At 47.5% G+C, this 27,671-nt stretch overlaps 1 protein-coding gene across 1 annotated transcript in view; it reads right to left on the minus strand.

Moving 5' to 3' along the window:
- Positions 1-6,374: 6,374 nt before the first annotated feature.
- Positions 6,375-27,671, minus strand: part of WDR82 (WD repeat domain 82) — a 29,937-nt gene continuing 8,640 nt past the window's right edge. The window contains exons 2-10 of the mRNA XM_073591583.1: positions 25,523-25,713; positions 23,320-23,417; positions 18,387-18,453; positions 15,868-15,967; positions 15,660-15,776; positions 10,068-10,223; positions 9,900-9,969; positions 8,266-8,407; positions 6,375-7,890 (exon numbers count right to left, since the gene is read on the minus strand). Of these exons, the coding sequence (XP_073447684.1) occupies positions 8,292-8,407; positions 9,900-9,969; positions 10,068-10,223; positions 15,660-15,776; positions 15,868-15,967; positions 18,387-18,453; positions 23,320-23,417; positions 25,523-25,683 (885 nt within the window). The 5' untranslated portion in view covers positions 25,684-25,713 and the 3' untranslated portion in view covers positions 6,375-7,890; positions 8,266-8,291. The remainder of the gene's footprint in view (positions 7,891-8,265; positions 8,408-9,899; positions 9,970-10,067; positions 10,224-15,659; positions 15,777-15,867; positions 15,968-18,386; positions 18,454-23,319; positions 23,418-25,522; positions 25,714-27,671) is intronic.

Below are 27,671 nucleotides of genomic sequence, written 5' to 3' on the forward strand. Positions count from 1 at the left end.
GACCCTGATGTAAAGGGAGGCTCTCTGGGAACCCTGATGTAAGTGGGGGGCTCTCTGGGGACCTGTTGCAAGGGGGGAGGCTCTCTGGGGACCTGATGTAAGGGGAGGCTCTCTGGGGACCCTGATGTAAGGGGGAGGCTCTCCTGGGGACCCTGATGTAAGGGGAGGCTCTCTGGGGACCCTGATGTAAGGGGAGGCTCTCTGGGGACCCTGATGTAAGGGGGAGGCTCTCTGGGGACCCTGATGTAAGGGGGAGGCTCTCTGGGGACCCTGATGTAAGGGGGAGGCTCTCTGGGACCCTGATGTAAGGGGGAGGCTCTCTGGGGACCCTGATGTAAGGGGAGGCTCTCTGGGGTCCCTGATGTAAGGGGGGCTCTCTGGGACACTGATGTAGGGGGGAGGCCTCTGGGGACCCTGATGTAAGGGGAGGCTCTCTGGGTCCTGATGTAAGGGGGGGCTCTCTGGGAGACACTGATGTAGGGGGAGGCTCTCTGGGGGATATATACACACACTTATATTACTGTATATACATGTGTGTGCCCGCCCAAGCGTATGACTATCTTTACTACGCTGCTATGGGCTCTAGCCCCAGATCTTTTGTAGATCTAGCAACGCCCCTGCTCACCCGCCATCTTGGATAAGGGAAACTAGTAGTGGAACCTTGCGGCTTCACAGCCGGTTTCCTACTGCGCATATGAGAATCGCGCTGCGCTTTGTGTATGGGCCGGCTGCGGGGGGGGGGGGTTTGGGCGGACTTCTTGCTCACTTCGCCGCGGTGATCTGACCCGGAATTGGAAGCGGGTACCTGTCAAAACCAGGTACCCCCTCCCCCCCCAAAAGGTGTCAAATGTGACGGCGGAGGGGGGACGAGGGGGAGTAGCAAGACCCCTTTTGGGTGGAGCTCCACTTTAATAAGAGTGCAGATCGTGTTCAATTAGCTTCTTTCCCTGGCCAAGGACGGTGACACCGGCACCTGGAAGTGATGGAAGTGACACTTTACACATCGGGGTCATCAGGAAGGGCAGTTCAGTGATCTCCATCCCCTCTACCTGGTGGCACCCACCATGCCGATCCCAGGGGAGTAAAGGCAGTGTTGGGAGGGGGGGGGGGGGGGGCGACAAATACAGGGATGTGTAGAACAATTCCATCCTGGTTGATGATGTTAGGGCTGCTGCTAGAAATCACGGGGCCCCGCAAAGCCTACCTGACAGGGCCCCTCTGCCCACGGGTCTAGGTGTACGGCTCCAGCCCTCATTCACGTGGCCAAAGTACCTGTGTGAATGGACTCTGTTGTTTTTTTTTTTAACATCCCTGGGGGGTGTAACTTTGGTGAAATATCGGGGACCCCTGACCCACTTTTGAAGACAGAGAGATTGGGGACACAGATCCCCAAACCCCTTTCCTGCAGCCTCAGCTGCACTGCACAATGAATAGACAGGGATAGCTCTGTACAGAGGCTCCCTGTTCATTTACAAACCGAAGCATAGGAAACACAGCTGACTACGCTTCAGTGATGCATGAACACAGGAAGGAAGAGGATGGGAAGCACCATATGTTTACCGAACCTCGTGTGTGCCCGCAGCAGTTGACAGCCGGTGGGGGGAGGAGAATCCGGCAGCACCGGGGGGGGTCAGAGCTGCAGGGGAAGGGGATCAGGGAGAGTCAGATCAGGGGGGGGGGGGGGGGGGCAATCCCTGAACTGATCCTCATGTGGCTCCCCCTGCAGCAACTGGCGGGAGGGAGAAGCCCTGGCGGGGATCAGAGCTGCAGGGGAGGGGGATCAGGGAGAGTCAGATCGGGGGGGGGGGGGCCATCCCTGAACTGATCCCCATGTGGCTCCCCCTGCAGCAGCTGGCGGGAGGGAGAAGCCTGGCGGGGATCAGAGCTGCAGGGGAGGGGGATCAGGGAGAGTCAGATCGGGGGGGGGGGGGGCCATCCCTGAACTGATCCCCATGTGGCTCCCCCTGCAGCAGCTGGCGGGAGGGAGAAGCCCTGGCGGGGATCAGAGCTGCAGGGTGACTTCCCTTTGCTCTTTCTATAGTCTCATTGTGTATAAGGGGATTGCACTCTGCTGCAAGCTGGATTTTATTTCTCTCTCCCGGCTGCCCGCGGTCACGAGCCGCCATATGTCCGATAGGTAGATCCTCCAAAGAAGGGAAAGAGAGTCGCTCACCATAAAAAGCCAATGTAAGTTTATTCAAACCAAAAAGATGCAGCCCCCTCCCCCCTGTGCAATGGTTGCTGACGCATTTCACTCCACCAAAGGAGCTTAAAGTGGTTGTAAAGCCTTAATGGGTAAGTTCACCCATGGGTAAGGTGAACTTAATGGGTAAGGTGAACTTACACAGGTCCCCCTAAGTTTAGGAGTATTCTAATTGGTCGGCGCCGACCAATCAGAACCCACGTAGCCGGTCCTGTTAGCGGGGAAGAAAAGTGAAAGCCGAGGGGATTTTGAAGGCCCGGACACGTGATGCGGTGATAGCAGGGCTCAGAACTGAAGATCACCGTGGGACTGGGGGGTGAGGAGGGGGTCCAGATTTTTCTGTATAGGTGAACTTACACTATAAGGTTTGCATTCTATGCCTTAAGGTGAAACATGTTTTGTGTTGCCCCACAGATGATCAATAGGGTTTAGGTCTGGAGACATGCTTGGCCAGTCCATCACCTTTATCCTCAGCTTCTTTAGCAAGGCAGTGGTGGTCTTGGAGGTGTGTTTGGGGTGGTTATCATGTTGGAATACTGCCCTGCGGTCCAGTCTCTGAAGGGAGGGGATCATGCTCTGCTTCAGTATGTCACAGTACATGTTGGCATTCATAGTTCCCTCAATGATCTGTAGCTCCCCAGTGCCGGCAGCACTCATGCAGCCCCAGACCATGACACTCCCACCACCATGCTTGTCTGTAGACAAGACACACTTGTCTTTGTACTTACCAACCCGCCAGGGCAGCACAAAAACCAGGTAACGATTGGCAACTTTTGGCCCAGGGGGCAAGTATACAACCCAGAGGGACATGATGCAGCGACTTGGCCTCCCCCTCACCTGTTCTCTCTCTTCCTTGGACCTCTCCCAGTACTCTCTGCTCACCGGGTGTGTTGGGCTTGACAGCGCTTGCTGCACCGACTCTGGGTTCCTGAACTGGCAGCCAAGGGGGTCCAGGGTGGCCTGGTCTTGGATGACTGGAGGAGGAGAACCTCCGGTGGTGCACATAGCGGGTCTTTGCTCGGACACCATCCATGCCAGGAGGGAGGCCTGCGCTCTGTCCTCATCCCACACTCGGTAGGACACCAGCAGGGAATTTTTACTTCTCTTCACCTGGAAGCCTTTAGGTGTGTCTGCAGTGGAGGCTGTGCAGCCTTTTTATAGGGCATGAGAGGGGGGAGGGGGGGGGGGGAATGGGGCAAAACACCCTGGCACAACCCAGCACTAGCCCTCACTTCTTTCTGGCTCTAGAGCAGTCACGGCACAGACCTACAGTATTGCAGTGGCCCTTAACCCTTTCATGCCTAAGCCCATTTCTGACATTTGTTGTTTACAAGTTAAAATCCGTATTTATTGCTAGGAAATTACTTAGACCCCCCAAAATTATATATTTTTAGCAGGGACCCTAGAGAATAAAACGCCGAGCGTTGCAATATTTCATGTCACTCGGAATTTGCGCAGCGGTCTTTCAAACGCATTTTTTGGGGACAAAAAAAAAAAAAAAAAAACACACTTTCACGAATTAAAAAAAAACAAAACAAAAAACAGTAAAGTTAGCCCAATTTTTTTTGGATAATGTGAAAGATGATGTTAAGCCGAGTAAATAGATACCCAACATGTTATGCTTTGAAATTGCGCACACTCGTGGAATGGTGAGAAACTACGGTACTTAAAAATCTCCATAGGCGACGCTTTCAATTTTTTTTTTAAACAGTTACCAGGTTAGAGGGTCTTTTGCTAGAATTATTGCTCTCACTCTGACGATACCACATATGTGTGATTTGAACACTTTAAATTTGCGAGCGCAACTTACGTATGTGTTTTCTTTGCTGCGCGAGCACACGGGGTACTTTAAAAAAATAAATAAATAAATATATATAATATAAAATTTTTTTTTTTTTTATATATATTTTTTTTTAACACTGTCCCTTTAAAAAATATATATATAATTGGTGCGCTATTCCTGTGCAGGGTACAGGTATGATACAAAAGTAAATGTTATAAAGTAACTTTGTACATACACAACAATGGTACTGAATACAAAGTGTTGTGCCTCAATATAATGAGCCAGTGTATACACAACAATGATTAGGTGCTTATAAGAAAAACATCAAATTAATATGTGTACACATCCAATAAATCTTTCAAAACTTGAATAGGTGTCTGTGTGACTATTGATACAAAAACACAAAGTTCGTGCCCATGAATGTGATACAATGGAATCTGTTCAGACAATCTCCTGTCCTGATATATAATCGTTGAATGTTGTAAGGTGTCTAATACATTCCATTTCGGAATAGTCTTCTGTGTTTTGAGATATGAAGTTCCATATAATAAAATTGGCCTCTTACCGAATATGGTGGATCCCTATGACAGAGATCAGACTCGCTGTGTGAACATAATCACTGGTGTAGATATTACTCTCTCATATCCATATACTTAAAAAAAAGACGTGGATTCAAAGACCGCAGTGTGTCTCTCCTGAAGTATATGGATACGAGAGAGAGTAACATCTACACCAGTGATTATGTTCACACAGCGAGTCTGATCTCTGTCATAGGGATCCACCATATTCGGTAAGAGGCCAATTTCATTATATGGAACTTCATATCCTCAAACTCAGAAGACTATTCTGAAGTGGAATGTATTAGACACCTTACAACATTCAGCGATATATATCAGCACAGGAGATTGTCTGAACAGATTCCATTGTATACATTGTATCACATTCATGGGCACGAACTTCGCGTTTTTGTATCAATAGTCACACAGACACCTATTCAAGTTTTGAAAGATTTATTGGACGTGTACACACATTAATTTGATATTTTTCTTATAAGCACCTTAATCATCATCATTGTTATGTATGCACTGGTCACTTTATTACAAAATCACTGGTTCACTATAAAGGAGGCACAACACTTTGTATTCAGTACCATTGTTGTGTATGTATTAAGTCACGTTATAACATTTACTTTTGTATCGTATCAAGTCACATTGCTTTGCACAGGAATAGAGCACCATTTATATGAACTCTTTATGGAGGGATCGGGGGTCTAAAAGACCTCAAATGTCACCTTTGCACTTAAAAGTATTTGGATCGCCAAAATCTGCGTTTCTGAATACAGAGTGCAGAGTTGAGGCATGCACTATGTACAGAGTCCAGGAGGATTTTTGGGGGGTTGGCACACAAGGGTGGGCGTGTCCCAGGAGGATTTTCTTGGTGGTTGGCACACAAGGGGTGGGTGTGTCCCAAGAGGATTTTTTTGGAGGTTGGCACATAAGGGTGTTTCCCAGGAGGATTTTTTGGTGGTTGGCACACAAGGGTGGGCGTGTCCCAGGAGGGTTTTTTTGGAGGTTGGCACACAAGGATGGGTGTGTCCCAGGAGGATTTTTCGGTGGTTGGCACACAAGGGTGGGCGTGTCCCAGGAGGATTTGATTTGGTGGTTGGCACACAAGGGTGGGCATGTCCCAGTAGAATATTTTTGGTGGTTGGCACACAAGGGTGGGCATTTCCCAGGAGGATTTTTTGATGGTTGGCACACAAGGATGGGCGTGTCCCAGGAGGATTTTTCGGTGGTTGGCACACAAGGGTGGGCGTGTCCAGGAGGATTTGATTTGGTGGTTGGCACACAAGGGTGGGCATGTCCCCAGTAGAATATTTTGGTGGTTGGCACACAAGGGTGGGCATTTCCCAGGAGGATTTTTTGATGGTTGGCACACAAGGGTGGGCGTGTCCAGTAGAATATTTTTGGGGGGTTGGCACACAAGGGTGGGCGTGTCCCAGTAGAATATTTCTGGTGGCTGGCACACAAGGGTGGGCATTTCCCAGGAGGATTTTTTGATGGTTGGCACACAAGGGTGGGCATTTCCCAGGATTTTTTTTTGTGGTTGGCACACAAGGGTGGGCGTGTCCCAGTAGAATATTTTTGAGGGGTTGGCACACAAGGGTGGGCGTGTCCCAGGAGGATTTTTTTTCACATTTACTTGGTGGACTTTCATATTGATTTGTGGAATTCTAGATTTATATATTTTTATGGCACATATTACACATTTTGGTGGACTTTTGTCTACTATGGATTGTTCATTTAAGAGAACCTGTCACTTTGCCCCATTAGAGTCTCTTCACCCTGAGTGCTAATTTTGGCTGGTGGTGAAAATAAAAAAGGCGGCTCAAATTATAATTATTTTACTGTAAAAGTAAACATTTCATTATGAAAATTTATACAGCGTCAAAACATAAAAAGAAATATGAAACTGTAGACATGATATGAAGGGGAGGGGGGGGGGGGTCAAACCAGAAAAATTGATTGAACTGTCAAGGACAGCGAACTTCGTCTGAGTCGCTCGTTAGGACCGAAAATATTCCAACTCCATATTGTAAACATAACAAAGGTGTCAGGCTTTCCGCTTTAAGGCTCTCTTCCCAGTAATATGACTCCAAAGCTGTGCAATTTCAAGTGCGACTTTGATGTGACTTTACCACTCTCTGGCACTCGAGTCGCATCAAAGTAGAGCAGGAACCTTTTGAAAGCCGCTGCAACTTTGTTGCATAGATTGGAACAGGTGCCATTAAAATGAATATGCTGCAACTTGTCATGCGACTTTGTGTGTCCAAAAATCGCATGACAAGTCACACTAGCGTGAACGGAGCCTAAAGGGTTAGTCCACCTTTACAGAAAAAATGTGAAGGTGAATACCGGACATCACCCTCTCCCTGCCGTACCTTTGTGGTTGCTGAGCTGTCAGCTTCCCTGCAGCGGTCCGGGCATTTGAAATCCCGGCTCTTCTTCCAGGACGGACCAGATGGATTCTGATTGGTCAGCTCTGTCACAGAGATGGCACTGACCAGCCTGAACCCATCTGGTCCATCCTGGAAGAGGAGCCGGGATTTCAAATCCACAGACCGCCGCAGGGAAGCCGACAGCTCAGCAACCCTGGAGGTAAGTACAGCAGGGAGCAGGAGGGGGAGGGGGGAGTCCGGTGTTCATCTTCACATTTTTTCTGTAAAGAAAACACACACTTTAAGGAAAAAAAAAAAAAAAAGTTAATTGAACCCAAATGTATCTTTGCTCGGCATATATGGAAATATATAAACATATATGATAAAAAAAATACTTCAACATTTAACCCCTTCATCACCAACACCCAGAAAATTAATGTGGGAGGTGCTTCCATCTTTCAGGGGCTAAATGCATCTTTAGAGGAAAAAAAAAAAAAAAGGAGCGGCAATGGGGTCTTCCTTTACCCCTACACAGCAAAGTCAGACAAAGTACATCACAGGGGAAAAAAAAATAAAAAAAATGGATGACTGAACTGCGCAGGAGGCGGAGAACAAATTGTGCCCCATAACAAACAGCACTAACCATTACTGAAAACATATAAAATAGTGCCAAAAAAAAAAAAGTATTAAAAGCTTCTAAAGAAAAACATTTCCACCGTAGAAGGAAACAGAACTCTCTGGGCTGAGGGTGGCGGTAACACTCGGAGGTGTGCGATCGGGTAAACGTTGGCATGTGGGCCGCTTTGGCAAGTAGAATTTCGCCTGTAATACTGGGGAGGCGGACAGAAGTGATTGTTCCTTATTATAAAGTCTTTTGTGATAATCCTTCGTAATTTGTGACTCCAGCTGCGCGGGTCAAAGTCCCATGGAAGCGGATCAGTCGTCGATGGTCGGGAGCCAGAAGGCCTTACAAATGGAAGAAAAATACTGTAATCAATATTTATCAAAAAGAAGAATAAAGAAGTAACAAAGTTAAATAAACAAACAGGAAATTGCAACAAAGTATCAAAGCTGGCCCAAATAACTGATTTCTATGCAAGAACCGCATGGCTGCTGAGGCTGCAGTAACAGACCGTAGTTGCATTGGCTGCATACAGTAGGTGGCGCGGTGCTCCGCTGGGAGCTATAAGGAGAGTCAGCCTTTCAGGAGAAGCCCTGCATTTTTACAAATAAAAGCCTTCCTTTGATTGGTCAAGGCCGAGAGAGATGGGCAGGTGATGTCATGATCTCCACCCTTGGCCAATCAGAAGAAGCCTTGTAACTTTGGGAGCGTATGCTTACCATGTTCGAACAAGCGCTTGCAAAGGTCATGAACTTGGGGTTGAACTGCAGACAGGTGATTGGTCGGTGTGTTTACCGTCTAGAACGGCCACTTTCATGCCGCCCTCTGCATTCCACACGTGGATCTTTCCGTCCTCCGAACCTGAGAGGATAGACGCAAGACGTGAGAACAATCCACACCAGAAACTAAAGTATTCAGGACCTGACTCTTTCTCCCCCCCCAGGGAAAATTTCCCCCCCAGGTCCCCTCTTCTAGGGCACCCCCCCCCCCCCCAGTCCCATTTCCCAGTACAGGTTGCCCCAGGTCCCCTTTCCCAGGACAAATCCCCCCCTCCCCCAGGTCCCCTTTCCCAGGAAAAAATCCCCCCCCCAGGTCCCCTTTCCCAGGACAAATCCCCCCCCTCCCCCCAGGTCCCCTTTCCGAGCACAAATCCCCCCCCCCCCCCCCAGGTCCCCTTTCCGAGGACAAATCCCCACCTCCAGGTCCCCTTTCCGAGGACAAATCCCCCCCCTCCAGGTCCCCTTTCCGAGGACAAATGCCCCCCCCCCTCCAGGTCCCCTTTTCCGAGGACAAATGCCCCCCCCTCCAGGTCCCCTTTTCCGAGGACAAATCCCCCCCCTCCTCCAGGTCCCCTTTTCCGAGGACAAATCCCCCCCCCTCCTCCAGGTCCCCTTTTCCGAGGACAATCCCCCCCCCCCCCCAGGTCCCCTTTCCGAGGACAAATCCCCCCCCCCCCCCCCCAGGTCCCCTTTCCGAGGACAAATCCCCCCCCCCTCCAGGTCCCCTTTCCGAGGACAAATCCCCCCCCCTCCAGGTCCCCTTTTCCGAGGACAAATCCCCCCCCTCCTCCAGGTCCCCTTTTCCGAGGACAAATCCCCCCCCTCCTCCAGGTCCCCTTTTCCGAGGACAAATCCCCCCCCTCCTCCAGGTCCCCTTTTCCGAGGACAAATCCCCCCCCCCCCCAGGTCCCCTTTCCCGAGGACAAATCCCCCCCCCCCCCCCAGGTCCCCTTTCCGAGGACAAATCCCCCCCCCCTCCAGGTCCCCTTTCCGAGGACAAATCCCCCCCCCTCCAGGTCCCCTTTCGGGGACAAATCCCCCCCCCCAGGTCCCCCTTTCCGGGACAAATCCCCCCCCCCTCCAGGTCCCCTTTCCCGGGACAAATCCCCCCCCCCCCAGGTCCCCTCTCCGGGACAAATCCCCCCCCAGGTCCCCTCTCCCGGGACAAACTCTCCCCCCAGGTCCCCTCTCCCGGGACAAACTCTCCCCCCAGGTCCCCTCTCCCGGGACAAACTCTCCCCCCAGGTCCCCTCTCCCGGGGACAAACTCTCCCCCCAGGTCCCCTCTCCCGGGACAAACTCTCCCCCCCAGGTCCCCTCTCCCGGGACAAACTCTCCCCCCAGGTCCCCTCTCCCGGGACAAACTCTCCCCCCAGGTCCCCTCTCCCGGGACAAATTCCCCCGTCATTTGCATCTGGGTGGTTCACCCTGCAACTATATAGTCTTTTGATTCCGGTGTCTACTTTGGTTATGCTTGTATCTGTTGCCCCCATATACAATATGGTATAAAAGTAACCAAAGTTCTTGGTGAAGAGACATGAAACAAACAAAAAAAATAATACACTTTATTTTTACCGATCATAATGAACTGAGAATCTGGTGTGAATGAGGCCTCCAGCGTGACGGCTTTGGTGTTGTTATATCCCTGCCGGAGAAAAACAACAAAGTTATCCGAATATGTATTCAGTTCACTTTTTAAAAATTTTTTTTAATCCACTTATAACAAAAGCAGCCAGAACTCACCACGAACGTGTGCAGGACCGCCCCTTTAAACGCGTCGATCAGTCGCAGGAAGCCGCCATTGGTGCAGATGAGAATTAATTTGCCGTCGTTGCTGAATTTGAGGGACGTCCACTCACAGGTGCGATCGTAGCTCATTTTGAAGGTGGCAAAAGGGCCCTGCGATACAGATCACAGCATGAAGCATCAACGGAATGTAGAGTTTTGTAAATAATAATAATAAAAAAAAAAAAAAAAAAAAAATCAGAAAATACATTTTTTTTTTTAATAAAAAGTGGTTTTAGCCAGAAAGTAGAATTTTTACAGAAGTGGAGCTGAACAGGCAGGAAGTGAGAGATGAAACAGAAGACAATCAAGCCAGACTCAGAGGGTTTTACCCCCCCCCCCTTTGTGACCAGGTCATTTTTTGTGATCCGGCACTGCGGTACTTTAAGTGACAATTGCGCGGTCGTGCGACTTGTACCAAAATAAAAGTTTGTCCTTTTTTCCCCACAAATAGAGCTTTCTTTGGTGGTATTTGATCACCTCTGCGGTTTTTATTTTTTGTGATATAAAACAAAAAAAAAAAAAAAAAAAAAAAAAAAAAAAAAAAAAAAAAAAAAAAAAAAAAAAAAAAAAAAAAAAAAAAAGAGGCCTACAATTTTGAAAAAAAAAAAACACAAACACAATTTTTTTACTTTCTGCTATAAAAAATTTCCAATAATTTTTTTTTTTTTTTTTTTTAAATCTAATTTTAGACCAATATGTATTCTGCTACGTTTTTGGTAAAAAAAAAAAAAAATCCCAATAAGCGTATATTGATTGGTTTGCACAAATGTTATAGCGTCTAAAAACGATGGGATATTTTTATAGAATTTGTTTATTTTTTACTAGGAATGGCGGCGATCAGCGACTTATAGCGGGACTGCGACATTGCGGTGGACAAATCGGACACTTAAGCCCCATACACTCTATCAGATTTTCTGCTGATTTTGTCTTCAGATTCACCAAAACCATGTAGTGCAAGGGTTCGGCCTGATTGCATACAAATTGAAACTCCTAAGGTTTGACCTCATATTATATGGTTTTGGTAAATCTGAAGAAAAATCAGCAGAAAATGTGATACCAATACAGTGATCAGTGCTAAAAAATATGCACTGTCACTGTACTAATGACACTGGCAAAGGAAGGGGATAAAATCAGGGGCGATCAAAGGGTTAAATGTGTCCCTAGGGAGTGCTTTCTTACTGCGGGGGGGGGGGGGGGGAGGTGCTTGTACTGCAAGATGACAGAGATCCGTGTTCCTGCTTAACAGAAACACAAGACGTCTGTCTTCTCCTGTCAGAACGGAGATCTGCCTTGTTTACATAGGCAGACCGCCATTCTGTCTGCCTTCGGGAATAATCGGCGGGGCCTTGTGGACCAGCTGATTGGACACAGGGGAAGCCAATCACAGAGGGAGCAGGATGCCAGTGGCGTATGGGCGTGCCCCAGAAAAAAAAAGAATCACATACAGGTAAGAGATTTTGCGCTAAAGGGTGGCCCCCGCTGCAGTATATGTACGTGGAGCGGTAGCAGCACAAGAAGCCAATCAGTTGTACTCAAAGTTCATATGCCAACAAGGAGCTCACTGACCAGAGGAGAGCGCATAGACAGATGAGCTCCTTCTATTACAGTCCAATCAGGGGGTGTTGGTGGTGGTGGTGGGGGGGTGACAAGATCTGTATGCGTTACTTAATTTCAGCAGAGTTATTTAATATAATAATAATAATATTATTATACAGGATTTATTTAACGCCAACAGTTTACGCAGCGCTTTACAACTTGAGGGTAGAGTAGACCAGTGTTTCTCAACTCCAGTCCTCAAGGCGCCCCAACAGGTCATGTCTTCAGGATTTCCCTTAGATGAAACAGCTGTGGTAATTACTAAGGTAGTGAAATTGATCAAATCACCTGTGCAAAATAATGGAAAGCCTGAAAACATGACCCGTTGGGGCGCCTTGAGGACTGGAGTTGAGAAACACTGGAGTAGACAGTACAATTACAATACAGGAGGAATCAGATGGTCCTGCTCGTTAGAACTTACAATCTAAGAGGGAAGGTCAAGAGATACAAGAGAACTGTGGGGGGATGTGCTGATGGAAAAAATAAATGTACAGTTGTTAGGTGGGGGCCAGATAGGCTCCTCTGAAGAGAAGGGTTTTCAGGGATCATCTGAAAGTGGACAAAGTAGGAGAAAGTCTGACGGATTGGGGTAGAGCATTCCAGAGGATGGGAGAGGCTCTGGAGAAGTCCTGGAGGTGGATATGGGAGGAGGTGATGAAGGATCTAGAGAGCAGGAGGTCTTGGAGGAGCGAAGAGGACGATTTGGTTGGTATTTTGAGACTAGGCTAGTAATGTAAGCTGGGGGCCAGGTGTGGACGGCTTTGTAAGTTATAGTTAGTATCTTGAATTTAAGTGGTTGGTTGAGTGTCTGCCAATGGAGGGATTGGCAGAGGGATACAGCAGACGCTGAGTGTATTCTGAGGTGGATGAGCTGGAAGCAGCGTTCATGATGGACTGAAGTGGGGATAGTCTATTTAGAGGTAATCCAGTGAGGAAGGAGTTGCAGAAGTCGAGGCGGGAGATGACCAGGGAGTGGATTTGAAGATTTGTGGTTTGGTCTTGGAGATGTTGCAGAGGTTTGAGGCAGCAAGCTTTGGACAGCGATTGGATGTGGGGCTGAAATAATAGTTCAGAGTCCAGGATTACACCTAGGAACTTGGCATGGGGGGGGGGGGGGATGATAGTTGAGCTGATTTTGACAGAGAAATCGGGGGAAGGGGCACCTGAGGGAGGAAATATCATGACCTCGGTTTTGGATAGGTTGAGTTTGAGGAAGTGATGTGACATCCAGGCTGATATGTCCGTTAGTAAATTGGTGATGCGTGAGGGGACAGATGGTGTGAGCTGGGGGGTGGAGAGATAGATTTGGGTGTTGTCCACGTAGAGATGATATTGAAAGCCATGTGAGGCAATCAACTGACCCAGGGAGGAGGTGTAGATTGAGAAAGGAGAGGTCCAAGAACAGAACCTTGGGGGACCCCGATGGAGAAAGGAAGAAGAGAGGAAGAAGTAGAGTTGTGACACTGAAGGAGCGGTGGGATAGGTAGGATGAGAACCAGCGAAGAGTACAGTCATGGAGACCAAAGCAGTGGAGTTTATTGAGGAGGAGGGGGTGGTCCACTGTGTATCAAAGGCAGCAGAGAGGTCCAGGAGAAGTAGTACAGATTAGTGTCCACTGGTTTTAGCCATTAGTAGGTCGTTGGTGAGTTTAAGGAGAGCAGTTTCCGTGGGGTGTTGAAGGCGAAATCCGGGCTGAAGGGGATCAAGAAGTTGGTTCATGGTCAGATGGTCGCTCAGTCGGTTGTAGACCATTTTTTCAAGGAGTTTGGAGGAGAAGGAGCGTAAGGAGTTGGGGCGTAGGTTAAGATTCGTCGGGTCCAGTGAGGGCTTTTTTTTAAGGATAGGGGTGACTAGCGCATGTTTTAGAGAGTTTGGGAAGATCCCAGTAGAGAGGGAGAGATTGAAAATGCGAGTTAGAGGGTGTAGCATAGAGTCAGAGGGTGAGCGGAGCATTTTGCGAAGGAGAAGGATCCAGGGGAGCAGGTGGTCAGATGGGTGTTAGAAAAAAGTTTAGCAACCTCGGTAATACTAGCTGGGTTGAATGAGGGAAGCAATGATCGTATCTGTGGACATAAGATGTTGAGTGGGGGAGGTTTCTGCACATTGGAGATCTCCTCACGAATTGTATCAATCTTATTTTTAAAGTGACTGGCGATCTCCTGGGAAGAGGAGTGGAGTTAGAGGATAGAGAACAGAGTAGAGTGTTAAAACGTAGAGAAGAGCTGACGTGGACTGGATGATAATGTAATGTTAATGAGTGATAAAATAGGTCTGTTTGGCAGTGTGGAGGCAAGAAGAGTATTTTAGGAGGGCAGATTTATATTGAAGTCTTCCTGGGACTTAGTCTTCCTCAACAGACGCTCAAGAGCGCGGCCACGTTTTCTGGAGACTTCTGGTGTTGTCTGTTTGCCAGGGTTGTAGCGGTAGCAGAGAATCCCATCTCTTATCTCCTGTCCTGCCAGACAGGCCTGTGCTGTGCAAATCTCAAGACAGGATGGACTGAATTACAAAATTAACCACTTGCAGCCCGCGTTATAGCTGAAAGATGGCTAAAGCGCGCTTCCTTTTGCCGGGACGTCATACATGGACATCCTCACATCCTCGCGCTGCCTATGATTGCCGAGTCCTTGGGACTCGACAGATCCGGGGTAAAAGGCCAATCACAGTGTGCCCTTTGTTACATGATCAGCTGTCAGCCAATGACAGCTGATCACAGAAGTAAACAGAAGCCGGTAATTGGCTTCTTTTTTTATCCCTCAAGCTGTCAGCATGAAGAAAAGAAGAAAGCCATTCACCGGCTTCTGTTAGGGACATCGATCCCACCAGTGCCGCCAATCAGTGCCACATACCAGTGCATCCTCATCAGTGCCACATACCAGTGCATCCTCATCAGTGCATCCTCATCAGTGCCACATACCAGTGCATCCTCATTAATGCATCCTCACCAGTGCCACATACCAGTGCATCCTCACCAGTGCCACATACCAGTGCATCCTCACCAGTGCCACATACCAGTGCATCCTCACCAGTGCCACATACCAGTGCATCCTCATCAGTGCCACATACCAGCGATTCCTCATCAGTGCCACATACCAGTGCATCCTCATTAGTGCACCCTCATCAGTGCCACATACCAGTGCATCCTCATTAGTGCATCCTCTTCAGTGCCACATACCAGTGCATCCTCTTCAGTGCCACATACCAGTGCATCCTCATTAGTGCATCCTCATCAGTGCCACATACCAGTGCATCCTCTTCAGTGCACATACCAGTGCATCCTCTTCAGTGCCACATACCAGTGCATCCTCATTAGTGCATCCTCATCAGTGCCACATACCAGTGCATCCTCATTAGTGCATCCTCATCAGTGCCACATACCAGTGCATCCTCATCAGTGCATCCTCATTGGCGCCACATACCAGTGCATCCTCATTAATGCATCCTCATCAGTGCCACATACCAGTGCATCCTCATTAGTGCATCCTCATCAGTTGCACATACCAGTGCATCCTCAGTGCGTCCTCATCAGTGCCACATACCAGTGCATCCTCATCAGTGCCACATACCAGTGCATCCTCACCAGTGCCCACTAGTGACACCCATTAGTGCCGCCTCATCAGTGAAGGAAAAAAAAATTACCTGTCTGCAAAATTTTATAAACAAAAGATGAAAAATGTTTTGTTCAAAATTTTCGGTCTTTGTTTAGCAAAAAATAAAAAACCCCAGTAGTGAGTAAATACCACTCAAAAGAAAGCTCTATTTGTGTGAAAAAAAAAACAAAAAAAGATAAATGTCATTTGGTTACAGTATTACATGACCGTAAAATTGTCAAAGTGTGACAGCGCTGAAAGCTGAAAATTGGCCCGGGCAGGAAGGGGGTAAAAGTGCCCGGTATTGAAGTGGTTAAGATAGAAGGTATTATTATTATTATTTTGCTTCTACAGACATTACCTTATCGAAGGATCGGAGATCGTACAATTTCACCATCTCTGAATTCACTCCGGCCGCAAAGATGAGACCCTCGGGGTCAAAGGAGCAGACGGGTTTCCCCTGGAGGTGCATCAGACCCTGTGCGGGGAAAAGACGAAAAATCGATAAATATCCCCACCCAGACATCAGGAGGGAAATCAAGACATGGGGGGGGGGGGGTTTCACCTACCTGGCAGTTAGGAGAACGAAGGTCCCATAATCGGATTGTCTTGTCCAGTGAGCCGGAGATAAAAGCATCGTCCACCGGGGACATGGACAACGCCACCACCCTGCAAATCCAACAACAAGACAATCAGGAATACAAAGAAAAGAAAAACCAGGAAACTTTTAGCCACTGGATTTCTTTTAGAAGCAGCAGGAAGGGGCCCCTCCCATCACTCGCCGCCGTTTCTCGGACTTACCGTTCTTACCGGCGAGCCTGGGAGGAGACGATCTGATGGTTTGCGGGGCTGGCCATAGAGGTGAACAGAGGCCAGACCGTCTCTATGATCTAGGACGACCAGAGCGACGTCATGATGTCACTTCCTGTCTAGGGCGTTATAGCCGGTTGTCTTTGTACAGATCGTTGTGGTCCCTGGGACCTGCTGAGCCTGGATATGCCCAATAGGCTCTTTGTTGTATGTTATACCATTGTAAAATCAGTAAAAAGAATTTTCCAAAAAAAAATAAGTATTGGGACGCCTGTCTTTACACGCACATGAACTTTAATGACATCCCAGTCTTAGTCCGGAGGGTTCAATCTTGAGTTGGCTCCGCCCTTTGCAGCTATAACAGCTTCAACTCTTCTGGGAAGGCCGTCCACAAGGTTTAGGAGGGTGTCTATGGGAATGTTTGACCATTCTTCCAGAAGAGCATTTGTGAGGTCAGGCACTGATGTTGGACGAGAAGGCCTGCCTCGCAGTCTCCACTCTAATTCATCCCAAAGGTGTTCTATCAGGTTGAGGTCAGGATTTTGTGCAGGTCAGTCAAGTCCCTCCACCCCAAACTCGCTCATCCATGTCTTTATGGACCTTGCTGTGTGCACTGGTCCAAATCATTTGGGGGGGGGGGGGGGGGGGGGTTGGTTTCGATTATGGTGGGGGCAGCAGCCCCCCAGAGCCCCCCCTTTTTCTTACCTGAACCTGGTCTTTCCAGCGACGGGGACCAGCACACCAGCCGGTGCCTCAGGTCCTGATTGGATAGATTGATAGCAGCGCAGCCATTGGCTCCCGCTGCTTTCACTCAAATCCGGGGCCGAGTCCTGCTGTCTGTGTCAATAGACGTAGCAGCAGGACATGGGAGCGCGCCTGCACAAGTCCCCCGAGGGAAAGCGGCTCTCCAACGGGGCACTTAAGAAGAGGAGGAGCCAGGATCGGGTCTCAGATATGGTAACCCAAAAGCGGCATCACTTGTAGTTTACTCGGGAACCAACGGCGCCAGTTTAAAAAAAAAAAAAAAAAATGCAGATCTCGGAGTTTTGAATACTTCAACCACTTCCGGACCGACGCCCGCACATATACCGCGGCAGAGCGGCCCGGCTGCAGGAAACGACATACCTGTACGTCGTTTTGTGCATGAAATACTGTGGGTGCGTGTCTGCCACTGGGGGGAGCATGCACGCGGGGATCCGGCGGACTCGATGTCCGCCAGCAACACACGATCACTCCACAGGAGGGGCAGAACAGGGATCTATGTAAACAAGGCAGATTCCCATTCTGACAGGGAAGTCCATCCCGCAGGGGTCTCAAACTGGCCGCCCTCCAGCTGTTACAGAACTACAAGTCCCATCATGCCTCTGCCCGTGGGAGTCATGCTTATAACTGTCAGCCTTGCAATGCCTTATGGGACTTGTAGCTTTGCAACAGCTGGAGGGCCACCAGTTTGAGACTCCTGCCCCACACAGTTAGAAAACACCAGCAGGGAACATATCTGACCCTTTCATCGCCCCCCCTAACCCCTTCCCTGCCAGTGTCATTTATACATTGATCAGTGCATTATTGAAAAAAAAAAAAAAATTATTATTATTATTATTATTAATTGCAGATTGCCGCCATTACCAGTTAAAACAATAAATAAAATTAAAAAAAAAAAAAAAAAAACACACAAAAAAAAAAAAAAAAAAAAAAAACTTCCCTAAATCTTTCCCCTATTTTGTGGACGTGATAACTTTTGGCCAAACCAATCAATATACACTTATTGGAATTTTTTTTTCACCAAAAATATGTAGAAGAATATATATTGGCCTAAACTGATGAAGACATTTGTTCTTTTACATTTTTTTCTTTGGATATTTATTATAGCAGAAAGTAAAACATTTTTTTTTTTCAAAATTGTTGCTTTGTTTATAGCGCAAAAAAAAAAAAAAAAAAAAAAAAAAAAAAAAAAAAACAACAAAACAAAAAAAAAAAAAAAACAAAAAACCGCAGAGGTGAACAAATACCACCAAAAGAAAAGAAAGCTCCATTTGTGGGGAAAAAAAGGACATAAATTTTGATTGGGTACAGCGCCGCAGGGCCGCGCAATTGTCAGTAAAAGCGACGCAGTGCCGTATCGCAAAAAATGCTCTGATCATTAAGGGGGGGTAAATCCTTCCGGTCCTTAAGTGGTTAAGCAGTTACCAGGCCATGCCGGTGTCAGAGTGGATGGAACATTATAATACACAAGTGATAAAAGTCTGTAATCTTTTTTTTTTTTCTCCCCTTTACTCACCTCTTGCTGTGACCCGGAAAATAACGGATATATTTATTATCGTGTAGAGAGAGATACCGGATTGTATCTGGAGGGAGATAATCAGATATCAGGAACACAGAATTATTACACATGGAACATATTAAAGGGGTTGTAAAGGCAGAAGGTCCATTCTATGCATTAAGATAAAAATTCCTTCTTTGTATAGCCCCCCCCCCCCTAATACTTACCTGAGCCCCCTCTCTGTCCTGCAATGTCCACGAGTGTCTCAGCCATTCCGAGACTCTCCCTTCTGATTGGTTGAGACAACATTGGCTGTCAATGTCAGTCAGCCGGGCCAATCAGGAAAGAGAGGGGGTGGGACCACAGCTCCGTGTCTGAATGAACACAGGGAGCTGTGACTCAGCTCGGGAGCTCCCATAGGGGCGGGGGGGCGTCACTACCAAAAGGGGAGGGGCCACTGAAGAGGGACCCGAGAAGAGGAGGATCCAGGCTGCTCTGTGCAAATCCACTACAAAAGAGGAGGGAAGTATAACAAGTTTATTAGAAAAAAAAAAAAAAAAAAAACACTTTACAATCAATTTAAAGCTCATCACAGAAAGGTCACAAGAGAAAAACGGATGTGGATTCCACCCCTGTATTTATACTCAAAAATTATATTCAAAACACTTTCTAGTATATACCAACAAACAAAGATGTCCTAATGAAGCGGCCGGTCACCTGACGAAACCCGTCAGGCTTGTTTTCAGTACACCGCTCACCCGCTCCCATTATTCGTGGCCTTACCCAGCATGGGTGAATCTGCATGACTTTTAACCACTTTAACCGGCCCCTGGATGGGGACCACAGATGATCGCCGGAGTCTCTACGATCTTTCGGAGGCCGGGCGCGATGTTATGACGTCACGCCCGGCCTCTGCATTCAAACAAATGGCGCCGCCTTGGCTGGAAAGCTGGAGATATTTATTTATTTTTTATTTCAGGCTTCCCAGCCTAGAGGTGAGATGTTGGGTCTTACTGACTGTAAAGAGGACCTGTCACGCCATATTCCTATGACAAGGGATGTTTACATTCTTTGTAATATAGGAATAAAAGTGATCACATTTTTTTTTTCCCAAAAAAAGTGTTAAACTAAAAAAAAAAAACAAAACAAAAAACAAATTTAAAGCACTCCTGTCCCTGTGTGCTCGCACGCAGCAGCGAACGCATACGTAAGTCCCGCCCACGTATGAAAACGGTGTTACAAACCACACATGTGAGGTATCGCCGCAAAACGTTATGCCACGTACACACGGTCGGAATTTCGGCCCGCAAAAGACCGATGAGTTTTTCGTCGGAAAATGCGACCGTGTGTACGCTCCATAGGTCTTTTGCTGGCGGAATTCCAACCAGCAAAAGATTGGGAGCAGGTTCTTAATCTTTCAGTTCAGAAAAGTTCCTATTCGAAAATGCAAACGTCTGTATGCAATTCCGACACGCAAAATCCCTACGCATGCTCGGAAGCATTGAACGCCATTTTCTCGGCTCGTCGTAGTGTTGTACATCACCGCGTTCTTGACGGTCGTAATTTCAGCAAACTTTTGCACGACTGTGTGTATGCAAGCCAAGCTTGAGCGGAATTTCGTTGGAAAAGCCGTCATATCTTTTTCCGTCGATCAACAAAAAAAAACGATCGTGGGTACGCGGTATAAGAGCGAGAGCAATAATTCTAGCTCTAGGCCTCCGCTGCAACTCAAAACATGTAACCAGTAAAAAAAAAAAAAATTTAAAGCGTCGCCTATGGAGATTTTTTAAGTACCGCCGTTTGGCGCCATTCCACGAGCGTATGCAATTTTTGAGGCGTGACATGTTAGGTATCTATGTACTCATGTAACTTCATCTTTCACATTATGCAAAAAAAAAAAAAAAAATTGGGCTAACTTTACTGGTTTTGATTTTTTTTTTTTAAAAGCACAAAAAAACTTCTTTTTTTTTTTTTTTCCCTGCGTTTGAAAAATTGCTGCGCGAATACCGTGCGAGATAAAAAGTTGCAACGACCGCCATTGTATTCTCTCAGGTCTTTGCTTAAAAAAACAAAACAAAAAAAAAAAACAAAAAAAAAAAAAACACCACATATAATGTTTGGGGGTTTTGTGTAATTTTCTAGCAAAAAAAAAAAAAATATATATATATGATGATTTTTACACGTAGGAGAGAAATATCAGAATTGGCCTGGGTGGCAAGGGGTTAAAAGGCTCTGATAAGTATTTCTTGTCACGTCTAAAAAAGGACTTTTGTTGTTTGGAAACACATGAGACGTACGCTGTGCTGCCACCATTCACTTGGTTGTTATGAGATCGACATTGAAGACGATCCACATATTGATTCCATCGGGTGCATGAGGCCTCACATGAGGGGATAAGCTGAGCTTCTAGTACTCATTTATACAAAGCAGTGTTTATATAAAAGGACAATAATACACTTCCACAGGACCTACAGTGCCTTGAAAAAGTATTCACACCCCTTGACATTTTCCACATTTTGTCATCTTACAACCAAAAACATAAATGTATTTTATTGGGATTTTATGTGATAGACCAACACAAAGTGTCACATAATTGTAAAGTGGAAGGAAAATGATAAATGATACAAAATAAAAGTGAAAAGTGTGGGAGGTACATTTGTATGGCGCCCCCCGGAGTCAATACTTTGTAGAACCTCCTTTCTCTACAAGTCTTTTTGGGGATGTCTCTACCAGCTTTGCACATCTAGAGAGGGACATTTCTGCCCATTATTCTTCTTTGTAAAATATCTCAAGCTCTGTCAGATGGAGAGCGTCTGTGAACAGCAATTTCCAAGTCTTGCCACAGATTCTCAATGTGATTTAGGTCTGGACTGTGACTGGTCCATTCTAACACATGAATATGCTTTGATCTAAACCATTCCATTGTAGCTCTGGCTGGATGTTTCAGGTCGTTGTCCTGCTGGAAGGTGAACCTCCGCCCCAGTCTCAAGTCTTTTGCAGACTGCTAAGCCTCGTACACATAATCAGATTTTCGGCAGGGGATTGTGTGATGAGACTTTTTGCCTAAAATCCAACCGTTAGTACAATCCATCAGACAATTGTTGTCCAACTTTCAGCAAACAAATGTTGGATGGCAGGATAGTACATTTTCGGCAAACAATGGTCTTTTGTCAGATTTTCGTATCGTCTGTAAACAAGTCCGTCACAAAAGTCCAGAGTACAAACACGCATGCTCGGAATCAATGCTCACCAAACACGACATTAGCAGAAGGTGCCCAAAGGGTGACGCTCAAGAGCTGAAATTCCACATAGTACGTCACTACGTTCGTGTTTGTTGGCCGACAATTGTGTACCATTTGTATGCAAGACAAGTTCCTGGCACATGCCCTTCGGACAAAAGTCTGACACTCCGTTGGCCAACAATCAGATCATGTGTATGAAGTTCAACAGGTTTTCTTCTAAGATTGTCCTGTATTTGTCTCCATCCATCTTCCCATCAACTCTGACCAGCTTCCCTGTCCCCGCTGAAGAAAATCATCCCCACCACATGATGCTGCCACCACCATGTTTCACGGTGGGGATGGTGTGTTCAGGGTGATGTGCAGTGTTAGTTTTCCCCACACATAGCATTTTGCTTTTAGGCCAAAGAGTTCAATTTTGATCTCATGTGACCAGAGCACCTTCTTCCACATGTTTGCTGTGTCCTCCACATGGCTTCTCACAAACTACAAACAGGACTTCTTATGACTTTCTTTCACCAATGTCTTTCTTCTTGTCACTCTTCCATAAAGGGCAGATTTGTGGAGAACACGACTAATAGTTGTCCTGTGGACAGATTCTCCCACCTGAGCTGTGGATCTCTGCAGCTCCTCCAGAGTTACCATGGACCTCTTGGCTCTTCTCTGATGAATGTTCTCCTTGCCCGGCCGGTCAGTTTAGGTGGACGGCCATGTCTTGGTAGGTTTGCAGTTGTGCCATACTCTTTCCATTTTCCGATGATGGATTGAACAGAGCTCCGTGAGATGTTCAAAGCTTGGGAGATTTTTTTATAACCTAACCCTGCTTTATACTTCTCCACAACTTTATCCCTGACCTGTCTGGTGTGTTCCTTGGCCTTCATGATGCTGTTTGTTCACTAAGGTTCTTTAACAAACCTCTGAGGGCTTCACAGAACAGCTGTATTTATACTGAGATGAAATTACACACACAGGTGGACTCTATTTACTAATTAGGTGACTTCTGAAGGCAATTGGCTCTACTAGATTTTAGTTAGCAGAATAAATGGGGCTCAATACAAAATACCCCCCACACTTTTCACATATTTATTTGTATCATTTTCCTTCCACTTCACAATTATGCGCCACTTTGTGACAAAGTTATTGGTCCTTGTCACCAAACAACAAGTTTAATCCTCGGAGTACAGCACACGGTGAATTGCATCCTTGAGCAAATTAACCCCATGGATGTCCCAATAGACTTTATTTAACAACCTCTTCCTGAGACTGAGGAAATGCTTCCTCCTCCTTCCACAAACTTACAATGTACAGTCTGATCACTGGGGGAGGGGAGACTGAGGAAATGACTCCTCCTCCTTCTACAAAGTTACAATGTACAGTCTGATCACTGGGGAGAGGGGACACAGTTGAACACACAGATGTCTGGATACATTACCGACCCCAGTGTGGAGGGGGATGGGAGCAGTCGCCGATCGCTGTCAGTGCCGTGTCCTAGGCAAGGCAGTGATCTGTACAGTTATCTCCAGCTGCGGGCGATGTCACGGACCCTCAAACTGTACAAACAACTACCTCAGCCCAGATCCAGGCCTTCCGTCCGGACCCCTCTTCCAGGATAACCCCCGAGGACCGCCAGCGGGTGATATCACTTCAAACAAAAATCACCGAATGAAGATCAGAGCGAGACGCACCGGGGTCACCGGCTCACCCCGACTTACCATCTATTTTGTTGGAGCTGTACACCACCGTGTTGGCCGCATGCGTGTATCTGATGAGGTCCACTCCGTACTTCTTACTGTACAACGTCCTCTTCGGTCTGCCGGGAGAGTAGAGAATGGGAGGAGTCAGAAAATTCTACTCCTCCTACTGACATCAATGACGGGGCACTATTCCTCCCACTGACACCAATGACAGGGCACTATTCCTCCCACTGACACCAATGACAGGGCACTATTCCTCCCACTGACACCAATGACAGGGCACTATTCCTCCCACTGACACCAATGACAGGGCACTATTCCTCCCACTGACACCAATGACGGGACACTATTCCTCCCACTGACACCAATGACGGGACACTATTCCTCCCACTGACACCAATGACGGGACACTATTCCTCCCACTGACACCAATGACGGGACACTATTCCTCCCACTGACACCAATGACGGGACACTATTCCTCCCACTGACACCAATGACGGGACACTATTCCTCCCACTGACACCAATGACGGGGCACTATTCCTCCCACTGACACCAATGATGGGACACTATTCCTCCCACTGACACCAATGATGGGACACTATTCCTCCCACTGACACCAATGACGGGGCACTATTCCTCCCACTGACACCAATGATGGGACACTATTCCTCTCACTGACACCAATGATGGGACACTATTCCTCTCACTGACACCAATGATGGAACACTATTCCTCCCACTGACACCAATGATGGGACACTATACCTCCCACTGACACCAATGATGGGACACTATTCCTCCCACTGACACCAATGATGGGACACTATTCCTCCCACTGACACCAATGATGGGACACTATTCCTCCCACTGACACCAATGATGGGGCACTATTCCTCCCACTGACACCAATGATGGGACACTATTCCTCCCACTGACACCAATGATGGGACACTATTCCTCCCACTGACACCAATGATGGGACACTATTCCTCCCACTGACACCAATGATGGGACACTATTCCTCCCACTGACACCAATGATGGGACACTATTCCTCCCACTGACACCAATGATGGGACACTATTCCTCCCACTGACACCAATGATGGGACACTATTCCTCTCACTGACACCAATGATGGGACACTATTCCTCTCACTGACACCAATGATGGAACACTATTCCTCCCACTGACACCAATGATGGGACACTATACCTCCCACTGACACCAATGATGGGACACTATTCCTCCCACTGACACCAATGATGGGACACTATTCCTCCCACTGACACCAATGATGGGACACTATTCCTCCCACTGACACCAATGATGGGGCACTATTCCTCCCACTGACACCAATGATGGGACACTATTCCTCCCACTGACACCAATGATGGGACACTATTCCTCCCACTGACACCAATGATGGGACACTATTCCTCCCACTGACACCAATGATGGGACACTATTCCTCCCACTGACACCAATGATGGGACACTGTTCCTCTCACTTCCACTGACACGACTTTACACTCTCTGGACCAAAGTCGCATCAAAAGTCATGTCAGTAGTGGAGGAACCTTTTCTGAAGTCGCAGTGACTCCTGTAGTGCCAGGAGGAACGGCTCCGATACAAATACATTGAATTTCACATGCCCTGCGACTTGGGGGGTCTCACAATCCAGATCCCAAGTCGCACAAGTATGAAAAAGGAGCCTATTCACACTAGTGTGACTCCAAAGTCGTGCGAATTTGAGCGTGACTTTTATGCAACTTTATACACTCTGGCATTCAAGTCGCAAGAAAGTAGTGCAGGAACCTTTTCTAAGTCGCATAACTTGGAACGGGAGGCATTGACATCAAAGGGCTAATGACTGAGTGTCCAAAGTCACATGGGAAGTCGCACTAATGTGAACAGAGCCTTGGAGTATCTTCAACAATGTGGCGCGCGCACACACAGGCCCTGAAAGTGCGTGTTGCAGCGCTTTTCCTGACTTGTTCATTCCCCGACTTAGTTGGGGTAGGCGGAACACTTTGGCGGGGGTGGGTCAGCCATGGCTTTTGACCTCTGGGGACCCGCCTGCTGACCTTTGGAGGAGATCCCTATTCAATCCCTGAGTCCTAACCTTGTTCTTTAAGGGGGAACCCTAACCCCAACTGACCTTTGACCTATGAACTTTATCCCTAACTCTGCAACACCCCCTCCCCCCGGTGATACTTACTTGCCCTCCTGACAATCGTAGAGTACGATGGAGTCGTCGTCGCTGCTGGAGATCACCGTCTCCCCGCTGGGACTGAAGTCGAAGCAGTTGATCTTGTCGGAGTTTTCCCGGAAGACCTTTGCCACGCGAAAACTGCGCAGCACATTATCGGTGAGCTTCATGGCGGCCGTGGTGGAAGAGGGGGTGCAGGCCTGAGAGGGGGGAGGGAAGGAAGAGAGTCATTGAGGGGGTGGGGTCTGATATCCAGGTAAATGAAAACAGAGGTGGCCGTTTATACTAGCTGCATAGTGTGGGCTGCCTGGACAGGTGAAGGAAGCGAGCGCTCATATAACGGAGTCAGTATTTGGGGCACATTCACAATTATAAAAACCAACACAACGTTTTCAGTAGTTTTGTAGAAGAGGGCATTAGAATTGGTCAAGAAACTTTCCCTTCACTTCCTGTTTTGTTGACACCGCAGGAAATGAGAATCAGCTGTCCCCAAAACAAGTGTGTGGGGGAGGGGGGTGAGAAGGTTGTCAGTGAGGAAGGTGCTCAGATGGTTGTAGATGAGGCTTTCTAAGGCTATAGGGGATTAAGGAGATGGGTCTTGGGTTGGGAGCACTGGTGGAGTCCAGCGAGTGATTTTAGGGGGTGATCATAATATGTTTTAGCGAAGAGGGGAAGATGTTGGAGGAGAAGGAAAGATTGGAGATGTGAGTTAGAGAATGTAGAATGGAGCTGGAGGATGAGAGGAATAGAAGTGAGGGAACCCTGGGTGGAGGTGAAGAGTTGGACAGCATAAGGGGCAGGAGATTCTGTGAGTGTGAAGTAAAGCATTGAAGGTGAAGGAGTTGGTGAGGATTGGATGATAGAGGGGTGATGGAGTAGTGTTGATGGTGGAGAAGAGTTGGATTGGATGAAAGGTGGGGTGATGAGAGTGATGGAGTAGAGTGTTGATGGTGAAGAGTTGGATTGGATGACCGGAGGGCGATGAGAGTGATGGAGTAGAGTGTTGATGGTGGAGAAGAGTTGGTGAGGATTGGATGATGAGAGTGATGGAGTAGAGTGTTGATTGTGGAGAAGAGTTGGTGAGGATTGGATGAGAGGCGGGATGATGAGAGTGATGGAGTAGGGTGTTGATGGTGGAGAAGAGTTGGTGAGGATTGGATGAAAGGAGGGTGATAAGAATGATTGAGTAGAGTGTTGATGGTGGAGAAGAGTTGGATTGGATTAGAGAGGGGTGATGAGAGTGATGGAGTAGAGTGTTGATTGGGGAAAGAAGGGATGGTGATGACTGGATGAGAGACGGGGTGATAAGAATGATGGAGTAAAGTGGTGTTGATGGTGGAGAAGAGTTGGACTGGATGAAAGGCAGGGTGATGAGCGTGATGGAGTAGAGGGTTGATGGTGGAGAAGGGTTGGTGAGGATTGGATGAGAGGCGGGGTGATGAGGATGATGGAGTAGAGTGTTGATGGTGGAGAAGAGTTTGATTGGATGAAAGGCAGGGTGACGAGAGTGATGGAGTAGAGTGTTGATGGTGGAGAAGAGTTGGACTGGATGAGAGGTGGGGTGATGAGAGTGATGGAGTAGAGTGTTGATGGTGGAGAAGAGTTGGATTGGATGAAAGGAAAGGTGATGAGAGTGATGGAGTAGAGTGTTGATGGTGAAGAGAATAGGACTGGATAAAAGGCGGGGTGATGAGAGTGATGGAATAGAGTGTTGATGGTGGAGGAGAGTTGGATTGGATGAGAGGAGGGTGATGAGAGCGATGGAGTAGGGTGTTGATGGTGGAGAAGAGTTGGATTGGATGAAAGGCGGGGTGATGAGAGTGATGGAGTAGGGTGTTGATGGTGGAGAAGAGTTGGATTGGATGAAAGGCGGGGTGATGAGAGTGATGGAGTAGAGTGTTGATGATGGAGAAGAGTTGGATTGGATGAAAGGTGGGGTGATGAGAGTGATGTAGTAGAGTGTGTTTGGAAGGTGGATTTACACCGGGTGAAGTCTTGCCAGGATTTAGTTTGATGCCACAACTGATTAGGAGTGCAGCTTTGCCCTTGGAGACTTCTGCTGTTCTCAGCTTGACCCGGTTATAGCGGCTGGGACAAAATCCAGTCAATAAAGAAGGGAACGAGCGGCGCGTGGTTGCGGTACAGTCACATTTACTTT

Source organism: Aquarana catesbeiana, linkage group LG07, assembly GCF_042186555.1.
Source record: "Aquarana catesbeiana isolate 2022-GZ linkage group LG07, ASM4218655v1, whole genome shotgun sequence".
In the NCBI taxonomy this organism is placed as follows: Eukaryota; Metazoa; Chordata; class Amphibia; order Anura; family Ranidae; genus Aquarana; species Aquarana catesbeiana.